Source organism: Mesoplodon mirus, assembly GCF_964341445.2.
Source record: "Mesoplodon mirus genome assembly, chromosome: 12".
NCBI classification, from domain to species: Eukaryota; Metazoa; Chordata; class Mammalia; order Artiodactyla; family Ziphiidae; genus Mesoplodon; species Mesoplodon mirus.
This window is the reverse complement of record NC_138988.1, coordinates 22,628,052-22,647,257: the sequence shown is the minus strand read 5'-3', so window position 1 is coordinate 22,647,257 and position 19,206 is coordinate 22,628,052. Positions and strand designations below refer to the sequence as shown.

The 19,206-nt window shown below is 41.6% G+C and overlaps 1 protein-coding gene and 1 long non-coding RNA gene across 4 annotated transcripts in view; one reads left to right on the top strand and one right to left on the bottom strand.

Annotated features, from left to right (window-relative positions):
- Nucleotides 1–2,441, bottom strand: part of SUCLG2 (succinate-CoA ligase GDP-forming subunit beta) — a 306,029-nt gene extending 303,588 nt beyond the window's left edge. For all 3 annotated transcript variants that reach the window (XM_082638974.1, XM_082638972.1, XM_082638971.1), the window contains exon 1: nucleotides 2,313–2,441. In XM_082638974.1, coding sequence (XP_082495100.1) covers nucleotides 2,313–2,396 — 84 coding nt within the window. In that variant the 5' untranslated portion in view covers nucleotides 2,397–2,441. The remainder of the gene's footprint in view (nucleotides 1–2,312) is intronic.
- A 2,283-nt stretch (nucleotides 2,442–4,724) lies between these two features.
- LOC309813837 overlaps nucleotides 4,725–19,206 on the top strand; it is a 150,788-nt gene continuing 136,306 nt past the window's right edge. The window contains exon 1 of the long non-coding RNA XR_014295548.1: nucleotides 4,725–4,873. This is a non-coding gene — a long non-coding RNA (uncharacterized lncRNA). The remainder of the gene's footprint in view (nucleotides 4,874–19,206) is intronic.

The window sequence follows — 19,206 nt, the reverse complement described above, 5'->3', positions numbered from 1 at the left end:
GATATAACTTATTTTCATGAGGAAATTTACACCACAGCCTGGTATAATGGAAACTGAAAAGTAAACCTTTAATCTGTAATCAGTTCTGCCACAAACTCTCTTTATAACCTTGAACAAGTCCTTGAACTTCTTTAGTGCTCAATTTTTCTACCTGTGAAATAAGCTAGTTGGATCTGATGCTTGCTAATGCCCATTTCCAGTTCTTGAACACTGTGTACTATTCCTGACTTAAAAAAAAAACAAACTCATTTCCTAAGCTTATGTTCACAGGACAATACGCCATCCACAAGTATGTAAATCAAAGTTACTAGATGCAGTGAGGTAGGAGATCATTTTACCCAGTCTTCTTGCCAAACCAAGGGTATCACCCACCCAGATTCTCTACAGTGTTGTGTTTAGACTCCCATTTCCTGGTAAAGCAAGAAGCCCTATCATACTTCAGCTAAACAGTTGGATTTCTCCCCACAATTATTTCCTTTGCTTGAGTTTTCACTGCCTTAGGCCCCATGTTTCCCATCAATTCAAGTCTACTCTCATAGCACCACAGTTCTTGTTTTTTCTAACACTTAAATAATGAATAGAACTTGATCACCTGGAGGTATTCTTACTCTATTACAAGTTATTAGTGATTTTAATTAGACAAAACCACCATTCCTTTTGCTATCCCACCATACTGTCAAGTGCCTATTAAAGATATCACAGTAATAAGTTATTAGCACCTTTTAAATTTACATTAACAAAAACAGACAAATGAGAAGTCAGGAAATGAAGGAAGGGAAAAAAAAAAAACCTTTCAGATGTCATAATTAACCAAAGCTTAGAGTAACTCAAAAAATCATTAGTAGCTATCTTTCAATTTTTTAAAAAAATATACTATGCATATCCTAGTTAAAACTGCAGGAGTCTCTCATCAATTAAAGATGGGAAAACGGACAAGGACGATGCTCTGCTGTGGATGAGCCCCACATCATCCTTTCTTTAACAGAGTAGCGATATTACTAATGGAGAATAAGAAGTCGAGTGCTTGAGTCATTTGTCCATGAGTTATCACCAACTCATAACTCCCCAAAGACCTTTTGACTACTGTGACTCTTGCCACCTGCAGAACGTATTGATCAAATCTACAGGAAGCCAAGTTCTAATAGCTATTCAGCATCCACCACTGGCCCTCCTAGGTTTTCATTCTCTTGAAACAAGGAGAAAGAGGACAGGGCCAATGCTCTGATGTGTTTTACTGCTGGGACTGATTGTTCACTGAACTGAGGGAGAGTGTTTCCCATCTTTCTCCTTGACCCCCTCATTTCACCAACTCAGGCACCACTACCCACCACCCCCCCTCCAAGTCTGCAAAAGCAGGCAGCCTGCAGAGAGCTCACTCCAGGAGGTGAGTTACTAAACCAGCAAGGCTGGGTTGGGTTTCTAGGCACCTTCATCATGTGGCCTAACAAATGGGCTCAAGAGAGAGACGGTTCAAAAGCAGCACTGGCAAAGCAGGTAACTGAAGACAAAAAGATGTTGCCTGCCGTTTTCGTAAACAAGAATGTTGCTTGCCATCAAGTCAGCAGTCACTGCAGCCGCCGGAGACAGTGCACCCTGAGGGGAATTCAGGATGCAGAAAAACAGGATACAGGCCCTAGAGAGTTAGGATGCATATCAAAGGAATAACTTCAATAAGCCCAGACTCTTACACCTTCCCAAATTGAGCAAAGCATTAAAATCACTACCTTGACATATCTGATTTTTGTGATTAGCCCTAATCTTCTGATGTTCCACTACAAGTTTTTTTTCCAGCCAAAACTCCCATATATCCTGGCTCCTCCCTTACCTCTTTGGAACAGTTCCTCAGAACTATCCAGAAACTTCCCCAGGATACAACCCTCAATAATGCCTCCAATAAAATGTATTTCCCAACTTTCAGGCTGTGCATTTTTTTTCTGTCGACATAATAACACCTCAGGACTCCAAAACCCAGTCCCGGAGACTTTTCCTTAATTTGCCTGCAGCGGCTGGTACAGGGCCAGGCGCCCTCCGCAGCGCTAGGGTAACCCACGTCAGCGACAACTGACAGCTGGGTGGCTCTCACTCCGGGGTGGCCCGGACTGTCATTCCCCGCTCCGCCTGGGACCCCCGACACCTGAAGCGGGGGGTGGGGGGATGCTGGGGTCCCTCGTGCGCCCCGGGCGCAGCACCGCGCGCCCCCTCCACAGGTGCGGCGCCCTAGCGGCCGCGCACCGGGGCCAGGAGGAGGTGGACAGACAGGGATAGGAGGGCACCACTGGCTGCTCCAGGCTCCCACCAAGAGGCCCGCTCACCTGGGACCTGGCCGCCAGGAGCGGGGACCGGAGCGCCAGGTCTCTCAGTAGTTTCCAGGCCTGCGCCGCCACAGGGGCCGCCATCTTAACCAGAAAACCTGCGCGGAGAGCCAGGCGGCGCGCGGCGAAGGCGGGAAGGGGAGGGGAAGGGGCGGGGCCCGGCCGCCCCTCCCGCACCGCCCCCTCCGCCCGGGCCCGCCTGCTGCTCACGGGCCGTGGCTGCGCCCCTGAGGGGGCACTTGCTCTGTGCCTGCGTCCCTCACCGCGACTCCCACCTCGGCCCCAAGTTCACTTTCAGCCTTCAGAGGCCCCGTAGCCTCCTCACCGTGCTTCGCCGGCTCACGACGTGAGCAAAAACACATCCCGAGCCCTACGGTCTTGGGGCTTAAACTACGCTGGGGCGACAGGCCAGTGCACGTTGGCCGGTGCCATGAGTGCTCTGAGGACTGGCCCACAGAGCTGACTCCAAGTAAGGGAGGCCTCTGGGCTGGTCCTTGGGCCCCAGAGGCTCGCCTAGGGAAGCGATATTTGAGCTGAACCTTGAGGGAGTACGGGAGAAGCAAGTGGGTCTGATGAGGTCGGTGGATTCCCTCTACACCTGAGTAAGAATTTTTTATCTTTTACCGAAGGTTAAGGCAAAGCAATTGAAGCACTTTAAGCCAGTAATCACCAGAACAAGAGCAAGCGTTTATTCGGAGTTTACCGTGACTCTAAGCACTGTATATGTAATAAAATTACTATAGCAAATAAGCTTAATATGTGCCAGGCACGTTACAAATTATGAACTAATTTAGTATTTATAGCAACCTTTCCAGTAGGTACCAATGTATAAATCCCCATTTTTCAGAAGAGAAAACTGAGGCACAGAGAGGTTACCTAACTTCTTGAAGGTCAGAGATCTGATAAGGATTCAAAATGGTTCAAACCCATGCTCTCTTCTCCCCACCCTATTAAGTACCATTTTAGAATTTTTTTTAACCTTACTCTGTTCTTGAGCCTATGATCATGAGAAAATGTACAATGTAACAGAACTAGGAAACTGTTTCTGCTTTACTTCCCTTTTTACTTTTTCTGCTTTTAATTTTTTTAATTTTTATTTTGACAAATCTACAGAAAAGTTGCAAGAACATTACCCCCAACTCCCAAGTATCCTTTACCCAGATTTACCACTTACTTATATTTTGCCTCATTCCCCATTTTTCATAGATATAGACACATAGCTTTATAGCCCATTCTTAATCACAAGTTTACTGGCTACATTTAGCATCCATTGTTGATTATTTCTTGAATCAGTTATTACTGTAATGGTTGCAAAATCATGATTGTCTAATTCCATTCCTTTCTACATTTTTTAGTTTACATTCTACTCTGAGAAGAGCTTTACCATCTCCCACGTTTCTTTATTTATCCTTGTATTCACTTGTATCAATATGGACTCATGTGTCCCTTTTTATTCAGTGCCAAGCCTATGCTCATTCCTTTTACATGTACTCAGCTGCCTCTGAATATGGGTCATTTAATCCTCACAGGAACCCTGTAAGGGGAGATGATGTTATTCCCATTTTACCAGAGGGGGAACTGTACTACAGAAACACTATGTAACTTGCCCAGGGTCACAGCCTGGGACCAGAACCCAAAGCTGAAATCTGACCACACCCTTCTCTTTACATGAGGGGATCTGAGTTCCCACCTCATCTACCATTACTTGTACTGGGTCTGCCATCTAGCCAGGATGGAGCAAAGATTCATTCATGTTTACAGACTGAATGTTTAAGCTTGGTGAGGGCTTTGAACATGTTGTCAGAAGGAAGCAGACCTCCTGTAGAATTAATCAAAGGTGGTTTATTCAGACAGTACTATGGCAAGGGAGTTGGCTACTATCACTTTCCTTTCAGCAGAGACCTGAAAGGGTTTGAAAAGAAGAGTGTATTTCGTAAAGAGAAAGGAGAGCCTCCTTAGACAGTCTTTGATGAGTGTTCTGTTAGAATGGGATTTTTTTCTGTTAGGGCAGGATTTTTGGAAGAGGAGTGGGCAGAGTCTTTCTGATTACCATTCACGTACATGTGGCAATCTTTGGTTCATTATCTACTAGTGAATTTCTGGGCTGGGTAGCATCATATGAGTTTTCCTGTTTCAAATGGAAGACTGCCTATTCCTCAGCTTTGGGGCCCAAGTCCTGCATCAGCAATTCCTCAGTGTCTTCAACCACATTCTCTAATTCTGCCATCTCTGCAGCCAAGGGGTTGGGGGAGATAGAGCAGAAGAACCTTTGTATGGTATCTCCAGTGCTTTTTAGCACTGGACCAAGATTAGAGAAAGTGTGAAATAAACACACGTAGGACGATTCACACTTATTGAGTTCCTCCTAAGACTTCTCTCTATTTTCTACCCTTTTTTTCCAAATAGGAAGCTCTTTGAGGTCAAGGATCCACCAAAGAGTTCTGCACTGTGCTTTGCTGAGATGAGCACTAGGTTTTCCGTGAAACTGGATTGGATTCAAATCTCACTTCTGCCTTCTGTGAATCTGTGACCTGAGGAACTACCGAGGTCATACAGTGATAGTAAGTATTCAGTGAGATGCTGTATGTAAAGACCTTGCACATAGCAGGGTCTTAGTAAATGTTGTGTTTCTTCCTCTGATATATTCTTAATAAATATTTGATATCTAATGTGAAACACCAGAGCCAATCTGAGATATGGGTCATAAGGCCCCTGACACTTTGTAACTTATCTTGATAGCACTGGAGAACAGTAGAGACATGTATGTGCCAGATGAAAGTATTAAAAGAGTGTAAAGTGGTTGTCTCCAGGAAGAGGGTGGAGGATAGTGGTCAGGGAACCTTTACATTTTTAGAACTTGGCAGATACTGATTCCTGGGCTCCACTCTAGACCTACTGAACCAGAATCACTTAGGATGGAGTCCGACATCTGTATTTTAAATAATCTTCTCAAGGAGTTATTTAGTTTGAGAACTAAAAAAAATTTAAAAAAGCAGACAAACCAAACCATAGCGGTAAACTCTCAAGAAGTTTCCCAGTGAATCAAGAGACAAGTTACTCTGCCTTCTTCCACTGGGTTCCTAAATGTAGAATGAAAATCCTGTGATTCGTAGACGGAGGTGATGACTAAATGCTGCTCTCAGAGAGTCTTGACACATGGGTACAAGACCTATCTTCTACCAGGGGTCTAGGTCAGCCCCGACATGTAGAAGCATTGGGCTAAGGGTGAATAAACAGTGATTCTATGCTTTTTCTTTATCAGTATTGCAATTGTGAACTGCTTGAGTAGTAACTGTGGCCATAGGCAATACCACTACCAAAGCATTCTGTACTGTCTGGGATCAGATTGAAGCACAGAGGTAGATATCAGACAAACTGAGTTCAGGTCTTGACTCTGTGATTTAATAACTCTGAGCTTGGGCCAGTTATTTCGCAGCCTCAATCCTTTATCTGTGAAAGGGGGATTATAATAGTATGTATTTTGCCAGTGTGTTGCTGAGTCCAAGCTCGTACTACTTGCTGCACAACAGGCCAATAAATTGAGAGACAAGTTGCTGGAGCAAGGAATAGTGACTTTATTCAGAAAGCCAGCAAACCGAGAAGGTGGTGGACTCGTGCTCCGAAGAACCCATCTTGCCTGAGTTAGAATTCAGGCTTTCTTTATACTAAAAGGGGAGGGAGTAAAGTCAAACATTTCCTGGTTCCGGTCAGCCTCCAGGAGGGGATGTGTTAATTTCTTCCTCCCTGCAGTCATTCCCGGGTGGGCCTGGTCAGGATGTTCCCTGTGAGCTAAGCAAAGGTATTTTAGTTTAATGCTCATTACCTGGGAGGCAGGGTTCCCAGAGATGGGCCTTACGTATAATTTAAGCTTATAGGCAACATCGTTTAGTGATTAACTTGTAATAGAATACAAAGGGTTCTTCCCCATTACAAGTGCATTGTCAAGCACTGGAGGTCCCAGTGGCTGTTAGCCACTAGGCTTTCTTTGCTTGACTAAGAAATCCTTTTTCATGTTTGTTTCTTTACCATGAGCCTGTTTCCCTGTTAGTAAAATGAAGGCCACGTATGAGAGCATCTTATTTGAACTAGGAGTTAACAATGTAGCACTTCTCATAAACTTTGCATACACTGGAAATAGTAAGTTCCAAAACTCCTTCATCAAACTTTGGATTTAGAACAACCTGCCTACACTATTTCTTATTGAGTTAATTGTTCCAGGAAAGAAAATAAAAACATCAGTAGACCCACACACCTCTCTTCATTTTAGCAGTGCCTGTTAACAGTGAAATAATGTGCTCATTTTCATATCCACACTGATTACTCCCTGGGCCCAGATTTGCCAAAGAGCCATGTCAGGAAACCTAGCACAGGGATCATGCATCTAGCAGTTCCAGTGGTTGTTTATCATTACCTTTTCATTTAAGCATAACAACCATTTGACAAATACAGACTCATTGTAACCAGTAGAAATGAATAGAATTTTTTACAAAACAATCCTAATTTTCATGGATAACATATTTGAGTTCATGCCACCCCCGTCAGGAATGAAAATCACTATTAAGATGATGAAACAAAGGACATTTGTGGATTTTGTTTGGTTATTTCTTCTTTAATGGATAATTAAAGATTTCTTGAATTTATAGGCAAAGAAACTTTGGGCTTTCATTATGTACACTGGTAATATCTCTGTTGCTGTTTGTGACAGCCATTTTAACCAATGCTTCAATTGTGTTATTTGCCAATGGCACAGAAAGAAGTTCCATTGTGCTGCAGTTATTTTTTCCCTCTTCAATAATGCATTAAAATGATTAATTCTGATGACATTTTCAGCAGCTTATTTAAATTATAAGGTGCGCAGAAGGAAAGGGATCTGAAACTAAAAGTGTCTCCTCTGACAAAACCACAGTGAGCTCAAGAGAAATTCTCACTATATCCTGGAGAGAATGTGGGGGAGGGAAGGTAGAGCCATAGTAACAGGTCAAAGTCAAGATGAAAAAGAAGTAAGAGTAAGGAACATCAGAAACCAGGAGAAGGAGCATTCAGGGGCAAGGTCAGCTGGAAGACTATAAGTGGAGAATGAGAGTTAAGGATAGAAACAAAGGCGATGACATTCTATTGGTCGGGAAATTTAGAAATGGATAAAGAAGATGGTAAAAGTGGAGTGAAGAACATTTACACAAAGGACAGTGGAGAAGCATGGACTGAAAGAGAAAAATGGTACCAGATTGTGGGAAAGAAATTCCCTTCAGAAAGAAACCTGTTTTCCCACTGCAATCGAAAGCTGTGGAATTTAGCACTTTCAATATTATTAAGACATCCTTCATTTAAATACCAAAATAGGGACTTCCCTGGTGGCACAGTGGTTAAGAATCCTCCTGCCAATGCAGGGGACACAGGTTCGACCCCTGGTCTGGGAAGATCCCACATGCTGTGGAGCAAGTAAGCCCATGTGCCACAACTACTGAGCCTGTGCTCTAGAGCCCATGAGCCACAACTACTGAGCCCACGTGCCACAACTACTGAAGCCTGGACGCCTAGAGCCCATGCTCCGCGACAAGAGAAGCCACTGCAATGAGAAGCCCACGCACCACAACAAAGAGTAGCCCCCACTCACCGAAACTAGAGAAAACCCGTGCACAGCAATGAAGACCCAAAGCAGCCAAAAAATAAATAAATAATAAAATAAATACCAAAATAAAAATTAAAGGCATTCCATTTCAAATGCCCTGCTTCATTAGGAAGTAAGCAGTCACAGCAATGGTTTTTAATAGAATTCCTTTTTTTTAAAATTTTATTTATTTATTTTTGGCTGTGTTGGGTCTTCCTTGCTGCGCACCTACTCTTTGCTGCGGCGCACGAGCTTCTCATTGCAGTGGCTTCTCTTGTTTGTGGAGCACAGGCTCTGGGCACGCGGACTTCAGTAGTTGTGGCTCGCAGGCTCAGTAGTTGTGGCTCGCAGGCTGTAGAGTGCAGGCTCAGCAGTTGTGGTGCACGGGCTTAGTTGCCCCGCAGCATGTGGGATCCTCCCGGACCAGGGCTCGAACCCGTGTCCCCTGCATTGGCCAGCGGATTCTTAACCACTGCGCCACCAGGGAAGCCCCAGTAGAATTCCTTTAAGAGGTTTCTGTTTTGTTTTAATGTCTTTGGGGCTGTATTCTCCAAAGGTTCTGATTCAGTCTGTCTTGGCACCCAGAGATCTGCATTTTTATAAGTACCTCTCCCACCCCACCATCTTTATTGTACGTGATCCATTGTCTATGACTGGAGAAGCACTGACCCAGAAGGTGGGACTTTGAGAAAGCTAGAGGAAAATGACAGAAATCATCCAATTCCTCTCTTTCTCTCTCATTTTCTTTTCCATTTCTTACCCCACTTGTAGTATGTTTCTTAACCTTTCCCTACCCCTCCAAAATCTTAGTACATGAGAAGAAAGTGTATGGAATGAGGCTCCAAATGAAGGTTTCATGCTGTTCCCTCTGATGGAAACAACTCTTCCCTGTTGTTCACTGGGCTCAGGCTCTCTCTTCTCTAGAGAGGGTTTCAGTCACCACCCTCTTCAGGAAGTTTCTCTGAAGACAAGGCTGGGGATCATCTCAGTGGTTATCATTAGGCAATTACCCCATTAGTTTCTTGTATGTGTCTTTCTTTAGGATTTAAAAATCTGCAGTGACAGGGACTGTGCCTTCTTTGCTCTTATGACCCTGCACCCAGTACAGTGCCTGGAAGACAGGCGGTATTCAACTGACATTGACTAAAAAGATAACTAAGTGAAGATGAAACCAGTGCAAAAATCACCCTAATAAGAAAATTCAAAGATTCAATAATATCTAGAAATCTGCCAGTACCCCCTAACAAGCATGGAAGTTGAGTCCCATGAAGGGAAATAACCTGCCCTGGATCACACACTACACTAGTGGTTTTGTTCACTGTTCCTCAGAGTTCTTAGATGCCTTCAAGATCCATCTCTCCCTTACCTCTCTCTCTCATTCCCCTACATTTATTGAACATGTAGGTGCTTTCTCAAAGCTTTACAGAAATTATCTTACTTAATCCCCACCACAGCCGTATTTTACAGATGTGCAAACTGAGTCTCACAGCAGAGAGTAAGTTGCCTGAGGGAATGACTAGGAAGAGGCCAATCTCAATCAATCTGGGATTGAATCTACACCAGCACTATCTAATGGATCTTTCTGCAATGATGGAAAAGTTCCATAACTGTGCTGTCTGATACCATAGCCATCAGCCATGTATGGCTGCTGAGCACTTGAAATGTGGCTGGTGAAACTAAGAAAATAATTTTTTTTTTTTTTTTTTTTTTTTTTTTTGCGGTACACGGGCCTCTCACTGTTGTGACCTCTCCCGTTGCAGAGCACAGGCTCCGGGTGCGCAGGCCCAGCGGCCATGGCTCACGGGCCCAGCCGCTCCGCGGCATATGGGATCCTCCCAGACCGGGGCACGAACCCGTATCCCCTGCATTGGCAGGCGGACTCTCAACCACTGCGCCACCAGGGAGGCCCAGAAAATAAATTTTTAACTTTAATTAATTTATATTTAATTTTGAATAGCTGCACATAGCTAGTGACTGCCATATTTACCAGTAGAGGTCTATGCTATCCAACTGATATGCAGACTTTGTATCATCTCACTATTTTCTTAATTGCATTCCTGTTAGGTACAAGTTATATGAATTCGGTTCCTAATTTAGGTACAAATAGCTTATTTAGGAGGTGATCCTTGGCAGCAGGAAAAGGAATGGGGAAGTGAGACAGGGAAGATGGAACAGGCTGTAGGCAATTGGGGTTCAGTTTCAGAGAGCACTCTGATAGAAAGTTATGGAACATACCTCTAAATGGTCCCATCGAGGGATGAAGAAGTGGTCATGTTTTTCCACCAACTCCCATGCCTCACTGGTTGAGAGCTGCTCCTTGAGGCACTTCCAGCTTCCCTTTCCTCGGAACAGTTATGCCCCTGTGGTTAGACAAAGCCTTAGAGCAGAGAGACGCAGGTCTCTGAAGCAGTGATTGTCTTGCAAAGCTGCCGGTGACTTCCAGGGAAGTCAAGGAGATGTGGACCCAAGTAAAACTATATTGCCTCTCCCTTTAAACTGACCAGATTAGTTCATATCAATATTTTATCTGGGTTGGGAGGAAGGGCACTTGAGATTGTGTTGGTAAGAAAGGTTCTGCTACTTAAAGAGAGAGAGAGAGAGGGAGAAAAAGAAAAAGGCTTCCAAACTACAGTTCTAAACTGTACTCTTGCCTGTTTTCATGACCAACTCAATTACTGGATTTTATCCTATTCTGTATCATTTCTAGCTCAGCATGGATGCTCTAAGTATCCCTGCAGTCTAGGCCCCATAATGTAGTCATAAAATAGCTGATCCTGGACTTTCTCAGTGGAGACATGAAGAGACTCAAGCATTCCAGAAAGCGTTTGGTTGTTTTCTATTTGATATATTTAAAAAGATTAGCCGCAGCAAGAGCAGAGAATCAGGGAGAACCTGATTAAAAAAATAAAATATAGTTTTAAAGAAGAAATAGAAGTGACGCAAATAGTGATTTCTTCTCCTCTGATATCAAGCTCTGTTGAGCTCTGGAAAGAGGAAGCATGTAATTATGATAGAAGTGAATCAACTGAAAGCCAAGTCAAAAAGGCAGATCAGCTTCTGAAGCGATGCCCTGGCTTCTATAAAGACAGTAGGTAAAGAGTCCTAGCCTCTCTACCTAGATCGGCTGCTGGTCCTTACGACCTTGGGCTGAAAGAACATGGAGAACTCTTGATAGTGTAGGCAAAAGGAATGTTACCAGATTTCTTTCAGAGACAATGGCCATCCATAGAGGCTAAGAAGAGCTTAGCTACCTCAAAGAACCTGCCTGAAGAGATTTCTTCATGCTACAAACCTCTGTAAATTTCCTTTCAAAAATTATGTTTAAGAAGAAATAGGAATAACCTTACACCAAAGTGAGGGCAAGAGTGTCCACAAGAGTGAAGACAGTAATGCCACAAGGGAGAAAATGAAGGGAGACAAGTAAAAATTTCACATGGAAATATTTCAAGTACCTAGAAGCTCTGAGGAAAATAACACCATGATGAACAAATGATGTGAATAAAAAATTCAAAAAAGAAAAGGTAAAAGTGGCCAGTAAACAAGAAAAAGAGCCAGCTTCACTGATAGCACTGAAGAAATGCAAAATAAAAGATAATATTACCTTTTAAAATGTATATGTTTTTAAACCAATAAAAATGCCCAATTTGGGCACAATTGTGGAGGAAATAAATACTTTTTAATATTGTCAGTAGAAGTGTGAATTGTTACATCCTTCTAGAGGACAATTTGGCAATATATATCCAGAGCCTAAGAGTTTAAATCCTCTAGTCAAATAATTTTATTTCTAGGGATTATCCTAAACAAATACTTAAATTTGCAGTCAAAGATTTTTGTTCAAAGATATTAATTGCAGCAATTTATTTAACAACGAAAATTTGGAAACCACATAGCTGGTGAATAGTTAATAAAAAAACCATACTAGAATATTGAACAATGCCAAAAACATATTATAAAATTTTAATTTATTTAAAGAAGCAGTGTATGCACACTGTAAGATTTTTTAAGTCTCTGAAGGTAGTAGCCACTGTTAATAGTTCATTTCTTTAAGAAGTTTTCTTCAACAAATTTTCTATATATACATTTTCTATTTTGATATATCAATGTATATATCCCTATCCCTATTTATCTATCTATCTGGCTCACTACTTGTCTTTGTAAATAAAGTTTTATTGGAACTCACTCACACCCATTTGTTTATGTATTATCTATGGTTGGTTTCCAGTTACAATGGCAAAGTTGAATAGATGCAACAGAGAACCTATGACTAAAAATATGTAATATCTGGCCCTTTACAGAAAAACTTTGCAAACCCCTGCAGCAGCATACAAACTCATTACAATGTTACCTCAGAGAGTGCAAATATTTTTGTCTGCTTTGTTTGCTATTGTATTCCCAATGCCTAGAACAGTGCCTGGCATATAGTAGGTGCTCAGTAAATATTTGTGGAATGAATTAATGGGATCAGTTGCTCCTGCTAATGCACAGTTGTGTGGTTTTCACATTTAGTGCTTGTTCTAGTATTACAAGTAACACTGCAATGAACACAGATATTTGCTTACTTCTGCAATTATATCAGAAACAGTACTTTGAAAAATATTTAATGATGTGGGAAACATATTGATATATCAGATTTTTTTAAAAAGCTAAAATTTTTGTTACTTTAATTTTTGTTATTGAAAATGTGTGTATATAACCGTAAATAATTTGAAATCTAGGAGGTGGGATTGGGGTGATTTTTATTTTCTTTATTGTTATCTAAATTTATCATAATTAACACATATTGATAGTAAAAAAATATTAAATGTATTTTTAAAGGACTCACAAGATCCTTTTCATCTTGTCCCTTCTCTGTCCTATTTTAAATCATTTAATACTTCCCATCCCTATAAGTTAAATCTAAATTCTTACACCCAGGGCTTAAATACCTGTTTATACCTGTTAAATACCTGTTTCTGTCTCCCCAGTGGCTTTCCTTCATGAAAGGTTTGTTCAGCCAGACTTGTATATTACTCTTTGTCCTCAGAAAAGGCCTCATAAATTGTACCTTGGCACACTTAGTCATAGCTTTTGTCCTGTCCAGAATGCCATCCTTTTCTCCACCTTCTTGAGCCTGCTACTGAAGCGTCCAATTCTTCCCAGTAGCACTCCTAAGTCCTTCCCACAGCATCATCCTTCTACAGCATCTACTGTCATGGGTGGCAAATCTGGTTTCCTTTAGGAGACAAAGCAAGAAAACCTAAATGAACAACGTAGTACGCCATACAAGGGAATAAGGAGTTGTGGGGACCATGGCAACAAGTACATGTCCTATCTAAAGGCAGACAAATGAAAAAATAAATTTGTTTTTAAAGGCAGACCAAACAAAGCAAGACTGCTGACAAAATTTACCCTACAGCTTATACTGTATGGGCGTATAAACTGCATGGAACTTTTTCCTGAAGCCCGTGGGGTTTAGGGATGCAGAAAGAGGGGCAGAGGGTGAGAGTTCATGGAGGTCCAAAAGTAGGCTGGGGGTAGGTTGAGAATGAGGGATGGACAAGAGGTTTCAGGCTTAAAGAGAAGGGAGGGGTAGGATGTAAGACTGGACTAAGGATGTCTGTGGTAGAAGTTATGCAGTAATTTTTAAAATGAAATTCTGGTGTTTTATGTTTTAGGCTATATCAGAATATCCCTAGTGTCAAAATGGCTTCATCAAAACAGACCAAATAAAATATCTTGCTTCATCACCCATACCTGTACCCAAGTTCTTCTCATAGTAATAAAAACAGCAATAGCTAAGTTGAGTTGAGTCTGTATTATGTGCAGTCACTGTGTTAAGCACATTTACTGAGAGTGTCCACCTGACTCAGTTCTCAAGCTAGCCTTACGAGATAAATGCTATTCCTCTCTTACAGATTAGAAAAAAGACATAGAAAGAGGCAGTGATCTGCCTGAGGTCATATGGCTAGGAGGTGGCAGGGCTGACTGGAATCCAGAGTCTGATCCAGAAGTTGTACAATGAATATACATCTTCTGCAAACTAACCACTTAACCACTGTGTGGTGCAGCTCAGAAGTGTTGAAAGAAAGGGAATGTTTGGTAGCAAGAGTATAAGTTAGGGTTTCTCAACCTCAATACTGTTGACATTTTAGACTGGATAATTCTTTGTTGTGGAGGCTGTCCTGTGCATTGTAGGATATTTATTAGCATGCTTAGCCTCTATTCGCTAGATGCCAGTAGAAAATGCCCTGAGTAGTGACAATCAAAACTGTTTCCATATATTGCCAAATGTCCCTGAAATGGGCAGGGTATTGGTAGAGAGCGAGAAGGAGCAAAACCTCCCCTAGTATAAATATTTATACCACTGGTATAAATACTTGTCCTTAGAGCAGAAATGTAATACTTAATATTGTCATTCCCCTTTTTATGGACTTTCGTAATCCCAGATGTATCTCTTCCCCCACCAAATATCCAACTCTGAGAACAACAGAAATTATTGCACAAAATGTTGTGCATTTTATATATCTAACCCTTTCATAGATTAATTTCATTAAATTCCATAGCAGGAGGGAAGCAAAAAGTTCTAAGTCATCAGACAATCATTAAATGAATTAAAATAGTAATTCTCATGTCATTAGTCTGATTTTAGCCAAGCCAAGGAAGTACTATTCCAAGATTCTGCACGAAATAGCAAATTTCAATTTGAAAGTTCTCCAAGCAGTTAATGGTCCTGCTATCCATTTGATTCAGTAAAGGTTCAGAGCATTTGTTAGCTAAACTTTCCCAGAAAGTCATTTTTATACTATCACTGTTAGTCTATGCCATTAGGATCATTTCTTTTTACGATAAAATGGGTTTTTATGTTATCATTCTGTGTCTCAGGGAAACGTATAATTTTTAATGGAAGAAATCTAAGATTAACCTCGTCTCTCTAAGTGTTTTCATAGCATCAGTCTGTACAAAGGGAGAGTTTCATATTCTAAAGAAAATCAGCTCATATTATTAAAAACAACTGCCATATAGTATGAAAAATATTGTAAAAGTATTTGATTATACCTCGAAATACACATTGTATTTCTTTGCCAGGAAAAAGAAAGTGAAAACTTTTGAGCTCTGATTCTGAAAGGCAAAATTTTGAGCATTGAATATTGGCTATTGCCTGTGGCCTAACTGGATAAGAGCAATTCACCTGTTTGATCCAATTTGTTCTAAACTGTGCATTTCACATGGCAAGGGCAGAAAGTCCTAGTTCCATTGCTTACCAGGATTTTTTTTTTTTTTTTTTTTTTTTTGGCTGTGTTGGGTCTTCGTTGCTGTGCACGGGCTTTCTCTAGTTGTGGTGAGCGTGGGCTACTCTTCATTTTGGTGAGCGGGCTTCACATTATGGTGGCTTCTCTTGTTGCAGAGCATAGGTTTCAATAGTTGCAGCACATGGGCTCAGTAGCTGTGGCACGTGGGCTCAGTAGTTGTGGCTCACAGGCTCTAGACTGCAGGCTCTATAATTGTGGTACACGGGCTTAGTTGCTCCATGGCATGTGGGATCTTCCCGGACCAGGGTTTGAACCCATGTACCCTGCATTGGCAGGCGGATTCTTAACCACTGCGGCACGAGGGCAGTCCCAATGCTTACCAGGAATTTTGATCAAGACTTCTATTGCAAGTGACAAAAACTTAAACCAAACTCAGGGTATTTATTGACCAACATAAAACACTCCAGAAGAAAACAGTGTCTGTTCTGAAATATAACTATTTGTACCTAAACGTCATGAGGAGGCTCGCTCTCTCTCTCTCTCTTCCCCCACCTCTCCCCACCAGCCATCATCATCATCATCATCATCTCTGGTCTGACTTTCTCTCAGTTTGGCTTTCTTCTTTTAAAATCGTTTTTCACAAGATGAAGAAGTGGGTACTAGGAACTTCCACATCACATCCTTACCGCCTGTTGATTATAGAAGAAAGAGAGCCCTCATCCCCTAGCTCAAGTTCTAAAAATATCTAAGAGATTCTGATGAGGCCATCTGGGGTCCCAGTTCCATTCCTGGACACACCTCTATGGTGAAAAAGGGCTGCCATGATGTTTTAGATTGGATTCAAGTACAAGTGGTTTTATTAAGGAAGTTCTCCCAGTAGAAAATGGTAAGCAAATGAGGGTAACAGGGTAAGGGAAGGAAAAGAGTCTGTCAAAGCTGCAATATCAGATGAAGTGCCAGCCTCCCTCTGATCCCACAGGGAGCTCCAGACCATAAATTGCACATCAGAGTTTGGCCCTATGTGGAAGCAGGGGAGCTGGCCTTTGCACCTGTGCCCCAGTCGTTGGCTACAGGTTGCCCTGAGAGGATATAATCTCCTAGGCACTTCCAGCTCTGGCTCTCTGGAGGTGAGGCAACTCTAGTAGCCCAAGTGCAAAGCTCTGTGGAAGGTTGCAGGTACCAGCCTTTTGCAGCATAGGTCAGGGAAGTTGGGGGCTGGGCACACAGCACTGGTGTTTGCTGCACATGCTTATCCCTGAGTGGCCAAAGTACTGGTTCTCTATGATTGGTAACTCCAACCAGAACCACATTTTTGAGCCAAAGAAGAATAATTTACTAAAAAAGGGAAGATCCTGTTACAGGAAAAAGAAAGGGGCAGACAGAATAATGAATGTCAGTTCTATCTGGCTTCACTTGATTTGTACCCACCAAATTTGACCCCAAGAAGGTTGAGTCAAGGTCAGGTAAACACACATTTAGAGAAGGAAAATTACATTTACTGAGAATCTACTATGTCACTAACACTGTTTTTGTTAACAGCTTCATTGAAGTATAATTATCACACAATAAAGGGCACATATTTAGATTATAACTTTGATAAACTTTGACATATGTATACACCCATGAAGCCATCACAGCAATCAAGATGATAAACATCTCCATCACGACAGAAGTTCCTCTTTCTAACCTATCACTCCCTACCTCTCCTGGTTCCTCCATCCTCAAGCAATTGCTTATGTGCTTTCTGTCACTATAGATTATTTTGTATTTTCTAGAATTTTATATAAATGGAATCCTTCAGTATATACTCTTTGCTTTTTGGTTTGACATGATTAGTTTGAGATTAATCCATGTTTTTTTGTGCATCAATAGTTAGTTCGTTTTTATTGCTGGGTAACTCTCTATTGTAAAGATGTACCACAGTTTTGTTTATCTGTTCACCCATTGATGGACTCTAGCATTTTTATGTATCATATTATATTTATATGTCATATTCTTTTCACCATACTGTGGGGCAGGTCTTACTATGCTCTTTTTACAAAAGAGGTGTTTAGGCTCAGACAGATGAGCTAAGTTACCAGATATCTTAGCTCATAAGTAGTGGAGCTTAGATCTCAGGTTTTTCCCTCAGCAAAGTCTGTGCTGTTTTCATCCTCCCCATCTTTCTAAGAACACAAATTTGACACTCAGTAATTGATTGTTAGTCACTCTAATTAGCAACATTTACATACTCAAAAGGTGTTTTCCAATTTTAAACTCTTACTTAAAAGTCTTGCCTCCAGCTTTGATGTTTTCTTTATGCCACCGTTGGGAAATAACCCATTTCTTACTCTCTTTCCTCTTAAAAATAACGAAACAGAATAATGCAATAGGATGTTTCCTAGCATCCTAGGAAACATGGCCAATCTTTGGCCATTTTTACTCTGTTGCACCAAATCATTTATCATTTCACTACTGAGCTATGCAGTTGATAGTTTAAGAAGTCAGCGCTAAGTGTGTGCCCTATTTAGATCCCTCGAAGTTTCAGAGTAAAATGGGAAATGATACTAGGTGAAAGCATTAGGAATTTCAGCAGTTTTCCCAATGACAAAATCTCACATCTCACTTCTTAGAAAATTCCAATGCACTTACTTTGGTACCTTAAATTTCTAAATTTACATTTTTTACTTGTGTATGTCCAATCTCTCCAGTTCAACTGTAAATTCTGTGAGAGCATCTACCAAACCAACCCTATATAAAATCTGGATGTCCAAGCTCAAAATTCTAAGTCCATTCTACTGGAGGGTATATACACCCTAATCTTGCTGGACTACAGTCTTCAGATGAGAAGATGCCTAAGAATATAGTTTGAAAGATTTTGCCTATATTATAATAACATCATAAAGTAAGATCATCATAAAGGACTTAGGGAGATTAATAAAGTCTGGGTTAAGGAGAATGAAGCAGATCCTGCTGGAGCTCTACCCATCTCCCCTATGTGCTCACTTCTATACTTGAAAGGCCACTTACTGAAATCCCTTTGATTCTTTCTGCCTGTGGTCATTTCTCTGCTTTGGGGACAGACTGGTCCAGCATGCAGGACAGGACAGAAGTGCAGGAAGGTTAGTGTCCCCAGGAACTGTCCTCAACCAATAACAGAGAGTTGGTGGATAAATACCTCAGCTTTCTCACCTCTTGGGTGGGGATAATACTGAAGCTGTTCTACTCTGTCTCTTAGAGCTCCCCAGAGGAACTGAGCCCCAGTTACCCCCACTAGTCACCTGCTCGATAAATCACCTGTTAATGTCTTTCTTCCCTTCTCTGTCTCCATTCCCAACTCTTCTACCTTTGCTTTCTTTTGGAAAAGCCAAACAAAGACAGATATTATAGCAACCAAACAAAGTAACAGCGACCACTGCTACACATCTACAGCATATTGGGTTAAGTGTTTCCTATACATTAACCTATTCAATTCCCATAATTAATGTAAGAGGTAGGTATTTTTTATTCCCATTTGACTAATGAAGAAATCGAGTCTTTGAAAAGTTAAGAAACATCCCAACTTCACACATTAAGTGGCGAATCGGGTTCCCGCGAATTCTGAGTGACTCCCAATTCTATGTTTTATACTCTATCAGGGGGCTTCCCTGGTGGCGCAGTGGTTGAGAGTCCGCCTGCCGATGCAGGGGACACGGGTTCGTGCCCCGGTCCGGGAGGATCCCACATGCCACAGAGCGGCTGGGCATGTGAGCCATGGCCGCTGAGCCTGCACGTCCTGAGCCTGTACTCCGCAGCGGGAGAGGCCACAACAGTGAGAGGCCCGTGTACCTACCGCAAAAAAAAAAAAAAAAAAAAAGTATACTCTATCAGAGCTCTCATTCCAGGCCCCTTGGTGTTGTGGTGTGCACAATGAATACAAGCTCACCTAGTGGCCCTGGGAAATGCCAACATCTTTTTCTTATATGTTTGATAGTACCCAAGAAAGGATAGCTCCAGGAAAAACTAGTTAAATTGCATGGATTTTTTTTTCTTTATTTGTTGTGACTCTTTTGAAGCCTTGACATGCAGTTTAAAATGA